This window comes from Amphibalanus amphitrite, unplaced genomic scaffold (genome assembly GCF_019059575.1).
Source record: "Amphibalanus amphitrite isolate SeventyFive unplaced genomic scaffold, NRLGWU_Aamphi_draft 000118F_arrow, whole genome shotgun sequence".
Taxonomy (NCBI): Eukaryota; Metazoa; Arthropoda; class Thecostraca; order Balanomorpha; family Balanidae; genus Amphibalanus; species Amphibalanus amphitrite.
The window spans coordinates 378,405-400,841 of record NW_024881613.1 but is presented as its reverse complement, the minus strand read 5'-3'; the positions used below and the strand labels follow the sequence as shown (position 1 = coordinate 400,841).

Sequence of the window (22,437 nt, the reverse complement as noted above, 5' to 3'; positions counted from 1 at the left end):
CTGAGGAAGTTCTCGTAAAACTATACGATGAAAAGGTGCCTCGAGTGGCAACCGTGATGGATTACAGACCCTGGATGGCACAGGTAGGGTGAATAGGTCAAAAACGCCCCCATTAAGCGCGAAACCTTCTGACACTCAACCCAACCCAGATTACTCAAACCTTTGGGCACCATCATGTAGCTCATTCTTTTTACTACGCTTTGAGACCAAGAAAAGACACTTGCGTGTGTTATTTAACCCCCCAAAAAGGTTTCCGCATACCCTTACAAAAGGGCGTTTTGCCCCACACCCTGGGTAATACGCCCACACCCATGTGCAAAGCGCCCCCACCCCATCCATCAACAGAAAATGATGAACATGACAGAACTTGACGTCATTCTGACGTCATTTGTGGTCAACCTATCATAGCCTTTGGAATAAGATGTTGTTGCAATGTGTAAAATGGATGCCCGGAGCAGTCCTGAAAGTTTGGTGACGATATCTGCAGTCGTTTAGGATATATCAGCAAAAAAGGATAGGGAGAGGCCTTTTCGGCCCCGACCTACACGGCGCTACCCTGCACTCTCACCACCGTGCAAAACGCCCCCCTTTCAGAAAACTGGGGGCGTCTTGCCCCATGCATCGAGTAGGCGTCTTTCCCCATCCACTCCATTTCCCGTCAACAAAATATTGACAAAAAACGCGCCACTAACGCCGCAGCATAATAAATTCAACAGAATGACAATAAAACGCAGTTTTGAGTGATGTGCACAATAGCAAGTTTTGTGATATAAAGAGGGCATCAAAAGCTTAGGGATCTTCTGTAAAAACAACAAAAACAGCACCCAAAACCAACATCAGCACCTACCCACGCTGCTACTCAAGACGCAGAACCGGAAATAGAGAACTACGTAAACAAGCAGCTGACTGTTCTGAAAGCCAGGATAAAACACCTATCCGTCGATAAGATCGACGATTTTTTTAGGGGAGGCGTTTAACCCAGGGGTGCGTTTTCCCCACAGTTACCCTAAATGTTTGGTTTCCGATGCAATGTTCGTGTGAGTGCAGGTGTGGTCGGGGAGAGAGAGGATACAAACTTATACTTGCAGAGCCAATGGAAATGAAGAGATGAATCGACTCAGCAAGTGCAAAGCTGATGTCTGATTCTGGTTGTTTTCTTGTTTGTGCAATATCATCTGCCCACCAGTGCCCACGTTCATTCAAATTCACTCCCCGGGACAAAGTGAGTTGTGAATCGCAAATTGAGTCGTGAATCGGTTTGTCCGATTTTTATCTGATATGGTTTTCCATCACATGTCATACTTAGCTGCCGTTGACACCTGGGGCTTTTTCGTTGTGTCATGAAGGCCAAAATCATGCATGAGCTCACGCCGGCGTGTATTCTGATCCCGTGTTTCCACATGCAATATGGCTTGTTGGCGTGCAGCCTAGTCAAACCATCTCGGATACTAACTAACTTTGGTCCTTGGGCAGTGCTACATACATGCACGCGGGAAAGCCTGCTTGGCCAGTTGGTAACGCCGTATTCAAGCTCACGTTAAAATAACCGCAATCCATCTATACGGTTCGGGGAATTGTTTCTAGGAATGGCAGCCTGAGCACAAAGGCTTTATCTCGGGTATTTGCATTCGCACATGGCGTGCGAACAGTATGTGGAGCCTGACAGCTACCCTGTATTTGGAATCACTTGACGGCCGCTTTTGCAGTGGCGAAGACCATTTCAGCTGCAGCATGAAGTTCTCCCAAAATGACATCGGAAATGACACTCTGTCGAGCCTGAGTAGGGTAATAAATTTCTACTAATGGCGTCATATGTAACCCTTCAACATAAGCTTTGTAGATTTTTACCGCGCCGCGGTGGAAAGCCATCCCGTATATGTGTTTGTGTCCATAGCGGGCGGCGGGGCGATTGTGTGTTCCCAGAGGCAGTACTGCACGAGACTGCGGTTGCGGCGACGCCGGTGGTCCTCGGTCCGTCTGGTATAGTCGGACATCAATACCCTGCACTGTAAAAAATATTCACTAGCTAATTTTGAAATTAGGCATTTTTTACGAGTGCCTCCCTTGCACCTCATTACAACATATATGGACATTAGTAGTCAGAGCCATGCACGTTAACAATGCCCTTTGTGGAACAAATGCCTACGAGCGAGAGCATGTTCAGGAACCTAATTTTGCGCAGTGTTAATGAACTACGCACAGCCTCACAGTGTTACCCGCCGTTGGCTTGTTCTCGGCCAGTTTTTGGCGTGTCCCTCAATTAGGTCATTTTGCTATTAGCTCAGCTGACGAGGCCCCGGCTGGCACCTACTAAACGGATAACCTTGCGTGCAACCCCGCTTGTTGTCACGAACGCCTGCAGCTGGTAAACGTGCTGGTAAGCTTGCGTGGTTAGCGGCTTGGGATGGCTATGAGGATGTGCCTCATAGCTATCCTCGTCGCATGTTACAACCTAGGAGTCTGTGGCTGCTTTCAGAAGGAGTCCCCCCCCCCCCCGCTTCCGGGAGCCGGCGTCCATTTTGTGTTGCGTCGCCATTACTGTGTGTGTCTGCCCAACTGCTCTTTGGCTTGATTGAAGGTGAGGCATCTTGTATCATTTGCTGTGTGCTCAACAAAAAGGTTGTCCATTTGTAAACAAAAGTTATTATGTTGTTGAGCTTCTTAGAAGATGTATAGTATCGCATAATGTTGCCCGTCGTTGGCAGAAGTGCGCCGTTATCGTCTATCCAAGTCAGAATAGCTATATGTTTGAGACTTAAGCTAGCTTGTTGCAGGAATATATCACTTTCTTCAACTTTAATTTAATCATTTTCCAGATTGGTATGCCTTATGATAATAATAGTGTTGATAGTCGTTTTTTTCACCCATTACAGACTTCTCTGGTAAAGAATGGGGCATGTACATATGTCCTGGCCTACCTTCACCCCGCGACTGCCGCCGGTGCAGAGCTAATGAAAAATCACAAATGTTTGATGGTGGTTATTTAAGAAACCTGATTGCAAATTATTCAGTTAGTTGTTGTTGTTGTTGTTGTTGTTGTTAAAGTTATAGTTATTGTCCTGGCGTTGTTATTGTTCTCGTTCTCGTTCTCGTGCCCGAATAAATGTGCTGCAGCGCTACTCAGTCTGTTTACTTGCGGGTGGCGGTCGAGAGTCGGGGGCACTGGTTGACGGAATTCCGTCGACGGAATTCCGTCGACCCAGTGCCTCGACCCCGAAGGCCAGTAGTGGTACTAGTTAACTAGTGCCACTACTGGCCTTGAGCTAGTACCACTACTAGCCTTGGGGGCTAGTACAATTACTGGGTATGGATTAGTAGGCAGTGGCTAGTTACCTTACCAGGCAGGGGCTATTATGACACCTAGTAGACGCACTACCCACGCTATTTACGTGCGTGTTGTCAAACTAGGTGGAGCACGGTGGTCGTATGCATACGGGGCATAGCCTTGTCGAACAAGCTTGTTACTCGGCAACTAGCCTAAAATTAGCCAAATTTACACGCTCCTGCAATGTTATTTTTGCGCTGAGAATTCCTCTACGAGGGGCTTGTAAGTTTTTTTTACAGTGTGCCTGGGCGAGGGACGGGGCGGCGACCGCCCGCCGCAGCTCCCAGCCATGTTTGCGGTGAAGAACGGCGGTGACCGGTCAACTGTACCGACCGTGACCTGTACCGAAGTTCAGAGTTTCATTACCGACATAAAAGTATTCTTACAATCTACACACCAATTTACACTTCAAATAACTCCAAAAACAATATTTTTCGTACAAAACCTAAACCCAATTGAAGTACTCATTTTAACCTTGATGAAACAAGTAATATGCGAAGCACGATCGAAGGAAGCTATTCCAAACGTAGTACATTTTAAATATAAATTAAAGCGCGAAGCTGAAACTGAAATAATAACAGCTAGACACGTCAACAAAATAAGGGTGTTTGAATCGAAATGGGGGGCATTGAAAAACATTTTACAACACGAGTAGTCAGCTCGTGTAGTCACAAGCTTACCATCCATTGCCAAGTTGTGCGTAAGGAGATGCGCAGCGCACGCAGCTGCCGGCGGGCCGGGGCCGGACGAGACGCGCCGCCAATTGCCCGATTTGTAGGTACAATGGCTCTTATCACGGTAATCAGTGCTCTGGCTGGCGGGGCGTGGCCCGTTGGCGACCCTGCCGGCGCGGGCGGGGACCGGCGCGGCGGACCGGCGAGCTCGCGCGGTGGCGTGCGCGGGCGGTGCGGGCCTCTGCTGGCGCTGCCGGTGGCGGGGGCTGGTTCCGGCGGGGGGCGTGGCCGGCGGGCGACGTGGTGAGCGCCGTTTCCGCGCGTCGGGCTCCTCGGTCTTCGGTGTCTTACTTACCCTATACATAGGATACTCTGTCGCTGCTGCCGTCGCGCCGCTGCCGCTGCCGCTGCTCGCTGTCGCCGTGGGCGCCGTTGTGACCGGCCTTACCGGTGTGAGCATCATTAAGTGCGCTTGCGTACGTGCTGCTGCTGCTGTTGGTTTGTGTGTCTGTTAATAAAAAAAATCAGCCACCGCAAAAAAAAAAAGAACGGCGGTGACCAAGCGGCTTGTTTTATACGTTCCTGTCGTGGCAAATCAGGGACTCTTTGTGACAGATATGGTCTGAGACGCCCATGGGAGAGGCGCTCGTCGATTATTGTGGCCGGTAAAGTCATAGTTAAAAGAACAGGGCCGTGATGTGATAGGCATTGTCAGGTCCTGACGCGTGTACTTACGTGCAGAGGAAATGTTCGTCTTCTTTGTTCGATTGTTTCTTTGTTGACCGATTGCCCTTTGATGTAGGTAAATTTATTTTCTTATGTCTACGACGTGAGAACTAATTGCATTAGATGAAGATGGTAATAGTTGCCGTTCTATTACTGAAGAAATGATCAGGCACCAGCATAACGGATATGTGTTGCAGCCATAGGTCATAGCTTTTTCCTCTCCAGCGGCAAGTTACGATCAAACCACCGTCGTGAACGCAAGGGTCTTCCAGCTCACCACTCATTTTCCAGTTAATTTAATTTTCCCATCTGATGAGCAGCCATTTACCCACAAACTCGGGCGCACGAGTCGGCTCGTGCGGTCAGCCGCGCAGCCGTGACCGTAACTCCGTGACCTTGACCTCTGGCGGTGACCGTGTCAGGGCCGTGAGGTGGCCACGGTCACGACTACCAGCCGCGTCCGTCTGCACGGGCCGTTTGAAGCCGGCTGCCCCGGCTGGCAGTGTGCCGCCGTGCCGTCTCTCCCCTCTGCAGCGCCACGAGCCGGGACCGACAGCCCGGACCCCGTCACCCCCGGTCTCCTGAGCTCAGCTCTCGATCATTGATTTGATGACCGCCTCGTCGGCTATGTCTGCAGCTTGTTTGGAAGCCTGTTTCATCACGGTTAGGTGTTTTGCTCACGTAAACAGCTTCGCAATCGCGCCTCGCGATTTAGCCCAGCGGCAGGCCTGGTTGTTGATGTTGGCTATAATTAGCCGATTTCTGAATTTGACGCAGTATCCACCCACTGACATTGGCGTCAGCCCCGGTGGGGATCAGTCCCGCTGGCAATGACCGCGGCGCCGGGCGGCCGCGGGGATCTGGTGATGGCTCGTGGGCGCCGGTCCGGGGGCCGTGAGCGCTGATCAGGCGAACGGGGGGACACGGAGAAAAGGGGTGGGGAGAGAGCCGAGCGGGCCCCAGGGATGAGACGGACTACGGTACAGCGCAGATGACACGGCACCGGACCGGACTGGATCGGCTCAGCGGGGAGCGACTACCGCTCACTGACGGAGGAACGGCTACTGACCGCTGACCGGTACTGCTGACCGCTGACCGGTACCGCTGACCGCTAACCAATGACCGCTGACTATTGATGGACGATCACTAGCCGATGGCTGCTATCTAATTGTTTGTTGTTGCTAACTGTTGCTTGGCCGCTATACCGCTAATGGCAGCCCGGTAACCGCTGACCATCCGGGCCGACCGCTGACCGCTGGCGCTGACTGCTGCACCGTGTAGAAACTGCTGACAATGACCTGTTAACTTAGCAGTCCGCGCTGATCTCAGCTGACGGAGCGCCGGCGGGGGCGCCGGGGGCCGAGCCAGCACCGTCCGTATGTCTGAGGAAGCCCATCCAGTCCGTGACGGCGGGCGGTGGCGAATCTGCCCGTCACGCGGGTCGGCCACAGACGGCATGGCTGCGACTGCACTGCCCGAATCCCGTCCTGTCACCATCTGAAAGTCTCAGTAGGCACGGTCTGGGTCCGTAGTGTTGGCCCGGCGCAGTGCCGGTATAGATACTGACACAGGCTGCCTCTCGACGCTGCAGGTTTGGGAGATGATAGAGAATATGGGCTAAATGAGGTGCGATCATGAAGGTTTGCAACGCAATTCAAATTTGTTTGGCAGCGTTTAGTTTCCGAGAAGAGAGAGAGGCCAACAGAGGGATCTTGGTTTGAGAGTTGTCCGCGCTTCACCCGCCACAGAACCTGCCCGTGCAAGGGAGCACAGTGGGGCGCTCAGGGACGGGAATGAACACAGAGCCGAGAGCTCTGCACACAACAAATAAACACGGAACACAAAGCCCAGTTCAGGTTGTGTTTTGATTCTTTGGACATCGACAAAGCACCAGCAGACCACAGTCCAGCCAATTGCGCTGCGCACAGCACCGCGCGCTGTTGACTTTCGCAGTTGGTCTGCTAACTCTGTTGACTCCTTTAAACACGGCAATAAAAAGGGCAAGCACAGCGATCACCCCCGGTTGGAGGAGCGGGATCGGCGCGGCAGTGATGTCACGATCGGCTGCAGCGGAGGCGACGTGAATGACGCAGCAGTGACATAGATGACGCAGTTGGATCGATCTAACGTTTGGGTGCTCCCAGCGGGTAACGGAGTACAAGAGGCCACCGGCACTGCAACCAATACCTACTGCAGAGAGGGATCAGCAGGTCGTTGTTGGAATTTGTGTCGGTTAGTGCAGTGTCGACCCTTGGGAAAATTCATGCGATGTTTCAACTATTGGCTGGATTAGTGAGCGAACGGTGCATTAGTGCAACGGTCCAAAAAATCAAACATGAATGATCTGTTCTGAAACTGGAGACTGGACCTCTCCAGAGAACCAGCTGCGCCCAGCCCATTCCGGGCGCTTTTCTCCTGGACTGGAACCGAGAAGCGTTTCAAACGTGATGTTATGAGGTCATAACATCGATAATAGCCTCATTAATGCCGTGAATCGATAAATAATTGATGGATGATTATTGGCTTCACACGTCTCCGGCGATAAGGTCGGAGGTTATCTGACACATCGAGATTTAGAAACAGAACAGTCACGTTCGTCCGTGCTCGCTTATTTCAGCCGGAACGAAAACGGAAATCTAAACGTCGTGATTCTAAATTAAAAAAAAAAAAACAGGAACACTTGTTGGCAGGGTTGTATACGACTCAATCAATAGCAATCAATTCAATCACGACAAATTTGGGAAACCAATCAAATCAATCAAGTCAGAGCAGTTTTCGGGAATTGATTCAATCGACTCAAACGCGACAATGAAAGGAATCAATCAACTCAATCAAACGACTCAAACCAAGATATACATTAGGTTTTTTGCCCCACCAACTTGGAAAAGTGTCCATAGCAGTCTGGTGTACCTACCTACCTACCTACCTACCTACAGAAGAAACAAAAATATTGTCATTTAAAATTATAAATTGCCATGCCATTCAAAGTTTCTATGTAATAAGGAAGGATACCTAGTGATGGACAGGTGGATCATGATATTGAGGTTCAATGGGTAGAATTGGAGCAGAAGTTTCATTTAATGGGTGCAAAATAACCCAGTAGTTGACTTCAACAAACGCCCCTTAACCCAAATCACCACCTTTCACCTAAAAGTTGTCAATTTAATTTTGGTCATATTCCAGCTAAGTCATCAGGCCATCTACCCCATGTAAAGCCCCCGTCTGTCTCTTATGTGAGTTATGCGGAGCTCTTCTGAATTGAACCCTGAACATAATGAAACTAGCTAGGTTACATGCCACACTGACACCATATTGATATGAAAGCGTTGAAAATGTGCTACAAATTTGACAACTTCATTAGGTATGCTTTATGAAGACAGCAGGAAAGCAGGTAGGTACCTACTTACCTGACTAGATGTGTCACTGGCTACCAACAGTACCAACGAAGGTAGATAGGTTAGTTATATGTGAAGAATTCAAAACATTTTATTGCAATACAATTTGAAACTGTTAGGACTGGGGGATAGGGATGAGCATTAAAAATATTAAAAGGAAATGGAAAGGACAGGGACTCTGGAACCACAGGATAAGTTAAGTGAAAATTAAATGCCGTTGGTGCGACTGCGAAAAAACAAAGAAAACGTTTTGCCAAGAAGTATGCTAAGCTTTTATAAATCCTTATTCTATGTCTTTTGATTTTTTGGTAAGATGACGTCATTGGTTATCATGTAGTATGGTAGATCATCATAAAATAAATCGGTTGTACAACACCAATTTCGTTTTAATTATTATTTCATTTGAAATAAAACCACTTAATAATATTCGGTAAAATATTTTAAGGAAAATGAAATATATTAAATATGTTATGCCTAGGCTCTCAGGAGAAAAGGATCAACAAACGTTCTGCTGCAAATTAAACAATGCAGCAAATTAGCTATTAATGTAAACGTAATTAGCGAGACGAAAACGGCGCTTTTGTTTCAGTTATTTTTGTAGGGGTTATTTATAGAGTTCAGTGGGTTGTTTCTGAGGAGATGTGGATATGTGAATTAGTAATTAATCACACTTTATTAGTATATAGGGCCTTGTACTTTATCATCTGGATTAAACAAAAAGTTTCCTGCTGAGTGCAGAAAGGTAGGTAGGTGCATCGCCAGGTTCTATCACAGAATTGGAGCAGTTATTGCAGTTGAAAGTCAAAGTTGGCTGTTCATGTTTAGGCCCTGTTCTTCATTCGGCCATCTACCCCATATTGCAGTTGTGATGACAAACAGTTTTCAGTGTAGTTTTGTGATCTTTGATGTCATCAATTGGTGTCATTATTTTTCGTCAACTAAAACTTATTTCAACTTTCCATTCAATCGACTCAATCATACGAGTCACTCTAATTTTCGGGAATCAAATCAGTCAACCAGTCCCTAAAGTCAAACGAGTCAGTCAACCAGTCATCTCGAAAAGTCAATCGACTCAATCCAATCAACTCAAAATACGCGTTGAATCAAATCAATCAATTCAATCGACTTGATTGGTATACAACCCTGCTTGTTGGTAAAACCAACAGTTATTATTTCCCAGTCTGCAAAACGTGGCAGGGTTCGACGAGATCTCGTCGGGGCAGACACAGTGGGGCAGGGGCAGAAATCGGGGCAGCTTTTGAGAAGTTGGGGCAGAGTTCGGCTATTCCGGGGCCGGGGCGGGGCGCACGGTACCGGGAGAAAATAACAAAGAAGCGGAGGAGCGGAGTATTGTTGAAACGCGCGAGAAAAAGTGGGCTGCGCCACAATCGTCGCTAAAGCGCAGAAATTGTCATTTGAAACTGGTGCCATGTTCAAATTTCCCTTCATCAGGGCTATGAATGTTTTCCGCGCCGTGTTTCGTATTAGCAACCAAGGAAAGGTTTGTGTGTGAATTTCACGAGCCTTGATCAAATCGCCCCAGACCTAAGAAGTAAGAATCATACCGCGACCGATTTAAGCATTTGCACGGGTAATGTATTTATATGTGTGGTTTTTATGCCATACATAGTTCATTTAGGGCATAATCTAACCTGCCCCGAGTAGATGCCCCATTTGGGGCAGAAATTGGGCTGCCCGGAAGTCAACTGCCCCATTTGGGGCAGGATTCCGGCTGCCCCAAACACCTCGTCGAGCTGGCTGCCACGTTTTGCAGACTGGATTATTTCCAAAGCAACACCTTTATCACTTCAGATTGGTAAGCTCCAAGGTCACCAATTCCTAAACGGCTCTGCCTCTTGAGTACCTACCCGTAGTTCATTGGCAATTGCAATAAAAACATTTAAGGTCGCCCCTTCTGCCATGTTTCGGTAATATTTTGGCTCAGGCCGTTATATGCAAATAACTGTATGGTGTGTTAGTTTATATGCAAATGGAGCTAAACTTTAACAAAACGAGAAACATGCCGATTGGCAATAAATCTCCCAAGTCACGAGTCACCGTGGCGAATGATGAATATTTCCAGAGCAGATGTTTATCAGGACACCTGGGACGTCAGAGCCCCCGCGTCCCGCGAAACTGGGGCGAGATAAGCCGGGATGTCCGCCGGGTGGTGTCCCGCCGAGGCACCCGGCCTCCTCGGGGGGCGCCGGGCCGAGAGGGACCGTCAAATACGATATACAGATCGGCAGCCGGCCTTGACGGGACCGGGGACTGATGGACGGTGACTGCTGGCTGGTGACTGGCGACTGGTGACTGGTGGCTGGTGACTGGTGACTGGTGGTATGACAAATATGAGTGTGTCTTCATACAATATACACTTTAAAAGGCGGGAACCTTTGTGACGAAAATCGATTCCGGATGCCCGGTTTGTCTCTCCGCAGCGACATCATTCACCTTCCAGAAAAGGATAGCTTTTAAACTAAAAATTAATGAAAATGTCGGTACCCTATAGCCGTTTTCTCACACGTGACACTGCCACAGACATGAGGATTGCCGAGACACCTCTGCACGCCCCTCCGCGTGCACCGTGCATCAGCCGTCCGTCACCCTCGGTACGGCTGACCTCAGCCGCGTCAGTCCATTGACGGATTGTCTGTTAGCGGCGTGCCGACATGTCGACCCGTCACCGGACCGATGACGGACGTCCGCGTCTGACCGCGTGTCGGGCTGTGGTGACAGGTGACAGGTCGGGCCGTGACCGGTGACATTACCGCTGACTGTGGCTGCCGTCCTCTCCGTGACTGACGACGGGAGACAGGCCTGATATGCGCCAAATGGGCTGTCCCGGGTGACGGACATGTTGACGGACATATTGGACGGACATGTGGGACAAATTGACGGACATGGTGGGGAAATGGTGGGACTGTGAACGTGCTCAAAACGGCCATCGACTGGCGTGTGTCACGGGACAGCTACGGCGCCCAAAACAAGTGTAAACAGAACCAGTCACGAACATTTCAGAGCTCCTCACTCCCAGTCTAAATGATGAGTCTATAAGGCGCGTGAGCTGTGGAATAACACACACTCTGCAAAAACCAAACTCTCTCTCTCTCTCTCTCTCTCTCTCTCTCTCTCTCTCTCTCTCTCTCTCTCTCTCTCTCTCTCTCTCTCTCTCTCTCTCTCTCTCTCTCTCTCTCTCTCTCTCTCTCTCTCTTTCTCTCTCTCTCTCTCTCTCTCTCTCTCTCTCTCTCTCTCTCTCTCTCTCTCTCTTCCTTCTTTCTCTCTCTCTCCTCCTTCTCTCGCTACATAATGCTCTCGAAATATTCGAAGCGCCCAATGTCGTGAAGACGCGATGAATGGATGAATGACAGGAATGCGAAATGAGCCCCGCTGTAACCGCCGCCAAAACTACAAACAAAAACGCGCCGTGCAAAACCTTCCTCCACAGCTTATTTACGTATGTCACAACAGCGCATGAGCTCCAAGAAGTGGCGTCACCTGATTCATACTGCCTTTTTGTTTCACGGTCAGTGACCGCTGAGACGGCGGGCGGCTCTGAGTGCCGCGCTGAGTCAGGTCGCGGACAGACGCTGTCCTCGCGGCCGTCCCCTCGCGGGGGGCCGCTGGTGTGAGGCCGTCTGTGCTCCGCGCCGGCAGAGCTGCACGTTACGAGCAGCTCGCACGTAACGAGCACCGCTCGTCGATGCATGGCAAAGCCGCTTGGATCCGCTGCCAACCCAGACAGAGCCGCCTGCCACGCGCTCTGCAACTGGGAGTATTAAATCCGACACACAGCGCCAGTGAATAGCGTTCATCTCGACATGAGCGCCATATGACATCAGCAGACAACAGAGCTGGCGGGGCGGGAGACCGGCTGTCAGGTCCATTCTCCTCCTATATATTAAACCCTCCGGGGTCGACAGGGTGTCCAGTTGCAAATGATATCTATTGGCGCATCCGCCCACCGCGCCTGGGGCCGAGCCCGGCCGCTGCGTTCACCGCCACCCCAACCCGGGCTCACCCGTCGCACCGGGAGGCACGCGCCCACGCGCTACTGAGGGGCGTAAATCAGCGGTGCAAATCGACCGGCGACGCAGAACTATACCGCCGTGCAGAAACCAATAACTCTGCGATCGGAGGGAGCAGGAGCGCGCCCGCATAGTGCACCGCGGGCTTCGCCGGGGACTCAGATCGAGGGTCGGCGCAGGTAAATCATCATTGCGCAGTCGTCACCGCCCGCCAGAGTCCTGCAAAATCTGCGCACTGATGGAGTGGGAAGGTCTTCCTCTGTTCTTCCTCTTAAGTCTGTTGACGTCCGGTCGGCGAACGCGTCTGCAAGGTCGCGCGGGTCAAGTGGAAATCTGCTGAGTTGTTGGGGGATGGGATGGACTGGTATGTACACTGCGGAGCTATCTCACTGGGACGATTTGTGACCGGGAGTCGAGTCACTGCAAATATGACCAGCAGCCGCTGTATCCGGCAGTGTCCACAGCACATGATGCAGTGGTGGTATCAGTTGCAGTCTGTCATCTAAAGTAGCGTGGAGAAGCGCCGCTCGCCACCAGCCGTTTTTCATCATTACCGCGCCGCGGTGTGTCCGGCAGTCCGCTTCTACCGGTCATCCTCGCCCCGAGGGGCCATTTCTCGCTGCCGTCCCGTCCACATGCTAAGGACCGCGGTGGCCAGACCTGGCCACGAGGCGGCGCTGTGTCAGAGTGTGTCAGATTGGGTGTCAGGGTGTGTCAGATCGGGTGTCACACGTCTGTTACTGGTGAGCCATCCCACCGTAATGTCATTCATCAGACTGCACCTGCAGTCCGATGGTAATCTCCGTCCGTTTGATATCTACGCGAGATAGGGTGTCGCGCGCGGCGTCCCCGGACGCGTTAGTTAGAAGTGGGTGCCGCCGCAGCCGCGCGAGCTGTAAATCACCCACGATTGATGATCACTGAGGTAGATAAATCTTCCACACAGGAGCTGCGCTCTGAATATTGATATTGTTTTTATCATCTGTGATCAATTTGATATGTAAACAGTGCGTTACATGACATAATTGACTTCTCTCTCATGCAAATGTTAGTGAAATAAAATGTTAGTGACGGCAAATGACTCGAGAGGGGTAAAAGGTCACATGGGTTTTATTACTTATACTTCCGCTGGACGGCAGTAAATTATTAATGGCTGTAAACAACTGTTTAAACAGTTGAAGCGAAAAAGAGTTACAAAATATTTTGCCTTTTCATGGAAACGGTGCGATATTTTCGGCGAAAAACCCTATATGAAAACGAGAACTGCATGTAAACAGGCTATTTCTTCTCCGTTCGAATATTTTTTATTTGTATAATTAATTTTTTTTATGCCACTTCACACATTCAGTTTGTTTGCATAAAGGTCACCGGGATCAATTTTACTTGAATTGTTGTTTCGACATAGGTGAAATAAATCTGTTTCGCCGAGACAAAAGCATTCTCGCCATTTCTTGGCGCTCCAATGCGCTTATTTCTGTCCTTCCATTATGCTTACAGGTGTCCCTCATCACTGTCCAATTTCCAGCCACCCCTCAGCAAAAAGACTCCTGTCAAAGGCAGCGATGGCGGTGTCACCTGACCGGGACAAAAAGTGGCACCTCTCGTGCGTCGGTGTTAGCCGCTTTGGAGAGAGCCTTGGCGGCTGGAAAACAGAAACAAAAACCCTCAGCGACAGGGTGCAACCCGCCCAAATCCGGTCACAGTGGAGCGGACCGGCTCCTGAGGGCCGATCAGTCGCACACTGCAGCTGTTAGGCGTAGTAGGATTGTTTCCTATAGTGGACCACACCGGCGTACCCATCTGTGGTCTATGGTTAGAGGCGCCTCACCGCCCACGGTAGCGCTCTACGCACCCCGGTCACGTCCCGGCTCCATCTGATCGTGTCGATTGCGGCGCGGAGTCTACGATAGTGGCGCGTGATGGACGCTCGCTGACCGGTCCGATGACGTCAACAAACAGCTGATTGTGGCTGGCGAGGGGCGGATAAAAACACGCCGGTCGACGGACGGAGAGGTCGGTGATGCCAGTCGGATTTTACTGTTGGCCAACGGCAACATGGGGGCAGCGGTGACGTCGGCAGCATTCCTCCGATTCTCCGATCCCATGTGCAGCGACTGAGCCAAGGATTGGACGCTATATAGTTTAGTGAACTTCAACAATAGTGGGAATGGGGCCCGTGGGTATCCGCTGCCCGAGCCAGTGATGCGCCTGAAATGGTCATCATGAAGTCACTATGTGAATGTTACGGATCGTGTATACGGCGAATGACGATCGATCTGCCATGCTTGTGGCTAGGTGGTTAAACTATGGAGAGGTCAATGTGTTCGCCCATTGCTTATCGTCCGGACATCGATAAGGTGAACTGCCGAGACGGGAACAGTTGATTGATTCCAGACTGATTCCATCAACCACACACGTTGAGCTTATCTATATTTGGACATCACTCATTGTCTACATAAATGACAACATGTGTCATCTGCGGACTGCCTTCCACATGAGGCATATGTAATTGGACTTGACATGCTCATGAGTCATGGGTAAAGACTGACCTTTGACAGGTCGAGCGCGTTTGTCGTTGGATTTGTTTCATATTTTCATACACCATGCTTTACAATTATTTTCCTCCTATACAGTTGAGAATTGAGATACTGTTTATTTCCTACGCCTTTAACAAAATAACTCCATCGTTGAGTATAAGGCACTCAAACCTGAAAGTACAGACGTCCATAGATCCCAATAAGGCACAGCCATGAAATCGTCAGTTGTGCTGTCCGTTAAAGAAATCGTCTGCCAAGTGGGGTGTTGCTAGGCATGTCCACAATTGTAATCGGATTAGGATCTACATCGAAGGCGCGGCGGATCGACAGGGACCAGGGACGGAGGGGCGTCCCGGCCCGCCCCGCCTCAGAGCTCCACCTCGGCGGCGCGCTGCGCTGGTTCTGAGGGCGTGCGGGATCGTCCGACACTCCTGTCCCGTCAGCCGCCCCTGCGCATCCGCCTATCACGGGGAATAAATCGGTCAATGGACTGTGGCTGATTCTTACGAATGGATTAATCGGATCGATTATATAGATTAGATGGATAGAATGATCGATTATTATTGCCGAAATCTGTTGCGAGCAAGGCATGTTTATGAACGTATAAAGTAATTATTGACCTTGGGAAACATTACCTCTTATAGCCTACTCATGAACCGAGTCGTGATATGGACTCTTTTTTACGAATTGTGCTGCACACTGTAAAAAAAAAATTCACTAGCTAATTTTGAAATTCGGCATTTTTTACGAGTGCCTCCCTTGCTCCTCGTTACAACATATATGGACATTAGTAGTCAGAGCCATGCACGTTAACAATGCCGCTTGTGGAACAAATGCCTACGAGCGAGAACATGTTCAGGAACCTAATTTTGCGCAGTGTTAATGAACTACGCACAGCCTCACAGTGTTACCCGCCGTTGGCTTGTTCTCGGCCAGTTTTTAGCGTGTCCCTCAATTAGGTCATTTCGCTATTAGCTCAGCTGACGAGGCCCCGGCTGGCACCTACTAAACGGATAACCTTGCGTGCAACCCCGCTTGTTGTCACGAACGCCTGCAGCTGGTAAACGTGCTGGCAAGCTTGCGCGGTAAGCGGCTTCGGATGGCTATGAGGATGTGCCTCATAGCTATCCTCGTCGCATGTTACAACCTAGGAGTCTGTGGCTGCTTTCAGAAGGAGTCCCCCCCCCCCCCCGCTTCCGGGAGCCGGCGTCCATTTTGTGTTGCGTCGCCATTGCTGTGTGTGTCTGCCCAACTGCTCTTTGGCTTGATTGAAGGTGAGGCATCTTGTATCATTTGCTGTGTGCTCAACAAAAAGGTTGTCCATTTGTAAACAAAAGTTATTATGTTGTTGAGCTTCTTAGAAGATGTATAGTATCGCATAATGTTGCCCGTCGTTGGCAGAAGTGCGCCGGTATCGTCTATCCAAGTCAGAATAGCTATATGTTTGGGACTTAAGCTAGCTTGTGGCAGGAGTCTATCACTTTATTCAACTTTAATTTAATCATTTTCCAGATTGGTATGCCTTATGATAATAATAATGTTAATATTCGTTTTTTTCACCCATTACAGACTTCTCTGGTGAAGAATGGGGCCATGTATATGTCCTGGCCTACCTGCACCCCGCGACTGCCGCCGGTGCAGAGTTAATGAAAAAATCACAAATGTTTGATGGTGGTTATTTAAGAAACCTTATTGAAAATTATTCAGTTAGTTGTTGTTGTTGTTGTTGTTGTTGTTGTTGTTGTTGTTGTTGTTGTTGTTGTTGTTGTTAAAGTTATAGTTATTGTCCTGGCGTTGTTATTGTTCTCGTTCTCGTTCTCGTGCCCGAATAAATGTGCTGCAGCGCTACTCAGTCTGTTTACTTGCGGGTGGCGGTCGAGAGTCGGGGGCACTGGTCGACGGAATTCCGTCGACGGAATTCCGTCGACCGTGCCTCGACCCCGAAGACCAGTAGTGGTACTAGTTAACTAGTGCCACTACTGGCCTTGAGCTAGTACCATTACTAGCCTTGGGGGCTAGTACCATTACTGGGTATGGATTAGTAGGCAGTGGCTAGTTACCTTACCAGGCAGGGGCTGTTATGACACCTAGTAGACGCACTACCCACGCTATTTACGTGCGTGTTGTCAAACTAGGTGGAGCACGGTGGTCGTATGCATACGAGGCACAGCCTTGTCGAACAAGCTTGTTACTCGGCAACTAGCCTAAAATTAGCCAAATTTACACGCTCCTGCAATGTTATTTTTGCGCTGAGAATTCCTCTACACTGTAAAAAAAACTTACAAGCCCCTCGTAGAGGAATTCTCAGCGCAAAAATAACATTGCAGGAGCGTGTAAATTTGCTAATTTTAGGCTAGTTGCCGAGTAACAAGCTTGTTCGACAAGGCTGTGCCTCGTATGCATACGACCACCGTGCTCCACCTAGTTTGACAACACGCACGTAAATAGCGTGGGTAGTGCGTCTACTAGGTGTCATAACAGCCCCTGCCTGGTAAGGTAACTAGCCACTGCCTACTAATCCATACCCAGTAATGGTACTAGCCCCCAAGGCTAGTAATGGTACTAGCATTCCGTCGACGGAATTCCGTCGACCGTGCCTCGACCCCGAAGACCAGTAGTGGCACTAGTTAACTAGTACCACTACTGGTCTTCGGGGTCGAGGCACGGTCGACGGAATTCCGTCGACGGAATTCCGTCGACCAGTGCCCCGACTCTCGACTGCCACCCGCAAGTAAACAGACTGAGTAGCGCTGCAGCACATTTATTCGGGCACGAGAACGAGAACGAGAACAATAACAACGCCAGGACAATAACTATAACTTTAACAACAACAACAACAACTAACTGAATAATTTTCAATAAGGTTTCTTAAATAACCACCATCAAACATTTGTGATTTTTTCATTAGCTCTGCACCGGCGGCAGTCGCGGGGTGCAGGTAGGCCAGGACATACATGGCCCCATTCTTCACCAGAGAAGTCTGTAATGGGTGAAAAAACGAATATTAACATTATTATTATCATAAGGCATACCAATCTGGAAAATGATTAAATTAAAGTTGAATAAAGTGATAGATTCCTGCCACAAGCTAGCTTAAGTCCCAAACATATAGCTATTCTGACTTGGATAGACGATACCGGCGCACTTCTGCCAACGACGGGCAACATTATGCGATACTATACATCTTCTAAGAAGCTCAACAACATAATAACTTTTGTTTACAAATGGACAACCTTTTTGTTGAGCACACAGCAAATGATACAAGATGCCTCACCTTCAATCAAGCCAAAGAGCAGTTGGGCAGACACACACAGCAATGGCGACGCAACACAAAATGGACGCCGGCTCCCGGAAGCGGGGGGGGGGGGCTCCTTCTGAAAGCAGCCACAGACTCCTAGGTTGTAACATGCGACGAGGATAGCTATGAGGCACATCCTCATAGCCATCCGAGGCCGCTTACCACGCAAGCTTGCCAGCACGTTTACCAGCTGCAGGCGTTCGTGACAACAAGCGGGGTTGCACGCAAGGTTATCCGTTTAGTAGGTGCCAGCCGGGGCCTCGTCAGCTGAGCTAATAGCGAAATGACCTAATTGAGGGACACGCTAAAAACTGGCCGAGAACAAGCCAACGGCGGGTAACACTGTGAGGCTGTGCGTAGTTCATTAACACTGCGCAAAATTAGGTTCCTGAACATGTTCTCGCTCGTAGGCATTTGTTCCACAAGCGGCATTGTTAATGTGCATGGCTCTGACTACTAATGTCCATATATGTTGTAACGAGGAGCAAGGGAGGCACTCGTAAAAAATGCCTAATTTCAAAATTAGCTAGTGAATATTTTTTACAGTGTACGAGGGGCTTGTAAGTTTTTTTTACAGTGCACGTATTGTTATGCGCTTTTATTGTTCTTGTCAACAACGTCCATGCCATGCTACATAATGTACAAATAGGTAAAGAAAACAATAAAGGCAAGTGATAAATATGCAGCATCTTTCATTCTGCAGCATTTCACTGCGTCATAAATTAGAACGTTTGAGTGACTCATTGACTTACCTGCCCCTCCCTCCACCAGCCTTCCTATTATTTTTACTTGGCTTACCGTCCATTCGTGAGATCATCCTGTTCGGATGACTCAGTCATGGAACTTTCAAAAGAAACGTCATCGAGTAGTGAGCATTTCAATTTTTATTGCAAAGGTATTAAAAGGTTCCGTTTTCGCGGGCATCATGTCATCAGGCGCAGATAAGCTTGACTACCTTTGAGCGGTGGAAAGTAGAAAAGTCGGTTAATTCCGCAAGCTTGAAAAGGTGAGCAGATCATGTCGCTTTCGTAGTGATGTTTCGCGATTAGACCATTTAACTGACATTTTACAGGTGTCAGGGAGGCATTATGTTTCCCTGTCATCCTCTGACGTTGAAGCTTTAGGCCAATACAAACACAGTACCTACCAATCCTGCGCTTCAACTGACTTTCCATCTTCCTTCCCCATCCCAGTAGACTGCATGGGACACCATCCCTCCCGTAGACCGAGCGGTCACCAGCACCGTTGGACGTGCAGTGGTGACCATGAACTGGTGCTGGTGCCGGCATGTAACCCGAGCAGTCTCCGTCAGTGAGCGACTGAATGGTGTTTTTGCGAGGGGCGGTCCCGCCACCGGCGTATGGCCGGTGCACACTGCTGCTGCACACTGCACAGTAGCGCTGAAACTGATGTTACTCGTTTGGATCATGATGGCTCTGCAGTGTGATGTGGTGTAGCGAGCGATGAGGCTGACCGAACTAAACATTGAGGTATTATGATGTGATGAGATGTGGTGAAGATGAAGAGAGGTGATGTGATAAGGTGGGCTCACTTGAAAACAATAACAATTGTTCTCTAGTGCCGCTCGTGTAATTTGTGAAGGCATACTTTGTCCGTTGGTCAGAACAAAGTAATATTGGGTCAGAGTTATGGGTGGCAGTGACCGACAGTGGCACCAGCATTGTGACGTGCTGTTTGGACATGCCCATCAAAACTGGTCACTTAACACAATCAAACAACTCCATTCACAGCTCTGCAGTTATGCAACATGTTGCATAACTGCCTGAGCGAACCTGCAGGTTCGTATGGCCCAAGACAGGTCGGCGTGGATCGGTGTCGGTCGTTCAGGGTGTCCACGGCTCGCTCAGAGCGGGCTGCAGCTCGGCGACAGCTGGTTCATCTGACATTCCGCCGAAATCACCGCCGCTGGCCGCTGATCGGGACACGCGACCAGAAACCGGAGTCGACAGCGGCCCGATGGCGGATGAAACATTCATAGGTGCGGGTCGCCGTGTGCGCCGGCACCTGCAGCCGTGGAGCACGGGGTAGGTCTAGGTATGTGGCACGTGCAGGGAACGGCGCTGGGCAGTCACGGAGCGGTCCGCACCCGCTTAAGACCACTACTATCGCGGCTGTCATCACTGTGCCCTCCGGCGAGGGATGAGAATCTGCAGCGATAGTTGTGGGGCACGGCTGGCCGAACGCGAGACGTGCTCAGCATGGCAACAGTGCAGCGGCGAATCTGAATAATTCCCCGTATCAGACGGATTAAATACGGAACCAGAACATTTCAGCCAGCATTCATCGAAATTCCTAAAGCGTCAGCGAATTATACAATACCTATACGTGTTTGGGAAGATAAATGCGAGCAGCCAGTTAAGTTGGCTCTACGAATGACTCACATGATAGTAGATAGGACAACGATATGTAATTGGCTGTGGTCCATAATTTCATATTATTTTCGCAATGCGGCTAATGGACTTTTCCGATCGTGTTTTACAAATCCAGTGTTAATGTAAAGATTAAAGACGTAAATACGCCTATTTAGCTTTCATGCCAGCGATATCATCAGTGTCAATTACCTTCAATCAACACATGTCAGGGACTGTATTTTTGTTTCGCTAATGCCTGCTAGGCGCCAGACGGGCCACGTCATCATTACTACAACAAACGAACGTGAATCTTCAATGGAACCTGCACGTGCTCATGAACCGAGAGATAAATGCATCCGTAATCAAGTCAAAATAACGGTTAATGAGCGTCAGTACTGCACAATGGTGCGCTCCAGCGCCGAGGAATCGTGAGGCAATGAAAGACGGGAAACGACAGTAAACCCTGGCCTCCCTAATGAGAAGAACAATATTTCATTAGGTAGATTTATATGCAGATATCGCGTAGTTACGTTTTGTTTTGTCTTCTCCTGACTGTCAGCACGTCTCATTTCACTGAATTGGTGGCCCCACAAACCACGGCGTAAAACGCTGCGCCTGCCCGGCTATCCGGTAGGTAACTACCCCCGTCCCGGCGTCCTCACCTGCTGCCGCTGCGCGGGCGCGCTCCTCCGTACCGCCGGCCGCTCTTGGGCCACAGGTGCTTCAGCGAGTTGTCCACCACCGTCACCTCGGGGGTGGTCGGCGGCGGCGGCGCCGGCGAGGCCTCCTCCTCCCGCGCCTCTCCATCTTCATCTTCCTCTTCTTCTCCCTCCTCCTCGTCCTGCTGGGCGGGTTTGGGGAAGCGCGCCGGCTTGGGCCCTGCCGAGAAGCTGTAGCCGGGCGGCGGCTTGGGGCCGACCGTGTGCTCACTGACGATGTAGGCGGGCAGCACGTCCTCGCGCGCCGGCTCGTCCTTCTGCGGCCGGTGCTGCGCCACCTTGGGCTCCGCCGGGAACCGGTGGCTGTCGCCGGGGTTGGACGGCGGCACCCACCAGCGCGGCCGGTCCAGGCGCGGCTCGATCAGCGCCGCCGCCCGGCCCGGACCGCCGCTCAACCACAGCACAGTCACGTTCAGCACCAGCGCGGCCAGCAGCCGCTCGCGGCGAGCCATGGCTGCGAGTGCGGCGGCGGCGGCGGCGGCGGCGCGCGGCAGCGCTCCGCTCGCCGCAGGTATCCAAACATGTAACTGGCGATTTGCGGCGGCGGCGGCGGCGGCGGCCAGCGGAGCGCGCGCAGCTCTCGGGCAGAGCCAGTGGCGCCGCTGGTAGCCGGCCAGACACAAAGGCGCCTCAGCCGCCCGACTCCCAAACACGGCTCAGAGACGGGAGAGAAACGGAAAAAAAACCGTGCAAAAACTAACGGTAAAGTTCTAAAATGGGAGGAAAATAACGAAAAACACACTGAAAAACTGGCGGCTCGGTTGAAAGTCATGCGGGCTATATTCAGAAACTCAAAGGTAACTATTTGTCAATGTTTTTACAAACAGTGAAAAGCTCTGCTGAAAGCTTACTCGTTGGTTTCCACGTGTTTAGACGAAGTCATTACCAAGCTATTTTCAGAATAATCAATGAATCATTTCTTTACATTTTTCCTAGACTAGGAAAGAGCATTCATATTGAAACGGTAACTCTAGGCGAGTACAAGCACACCATTTTGGCGAGTCTTATTTCTTCTAGGTAATGTAATGAACACTGACAGTCTGACTTATCAATGTGTTTTGACAAGGACAACGGGATGTCACTGATTCGCTTTGGCAGCTATCTACTGTTGTGATGGATTCATGCGCTCCGTTGACAGTATTACTACCATAATGTCCATCAGTCCGGTATGATTGAGTGCGGCACATCGGTGGTATCGTGCAGACGCCGTCAAAAGGCCAGCGCCGGCGCCAGCGTCCCGAGTCGACCGATATTTGGATGATTGTTGAGCTGAGACATGGTTAGGGAGATTGAGCTCCGAGAAGCACTGATATTTTTTCCGCTCTGGGAGCGATAAACCGAAAATGTTTGCCGCACGTGTATG

General features: G+C 50.1%; 1 protein-coding gene across 1 annotated transcript in view; it reads right to left on the bottom strand.

Annotated features, from left to right (window-relative positions):
• Positions 1–21,569, bottom strand: part of LOC122381321 — a 41,149-nt gene extending 19,580 nt beyond the window's left edge. Inside the window, exon 1 of the mRNA XM_043365348.1 lies at positions 21,018–21,569. Coding sequence (XP_043221283.1) covers positions 21,018–21,526 — 509 coding nt within the window. The 5' untranslated portion in view covers positions 21,527–21,569. The remainder of the gene's footprint in view (positions 1–21,017) is intronic.
• Between the last annotated feature and the right edge of the window lie 868 nt (positions 21,570–22,437).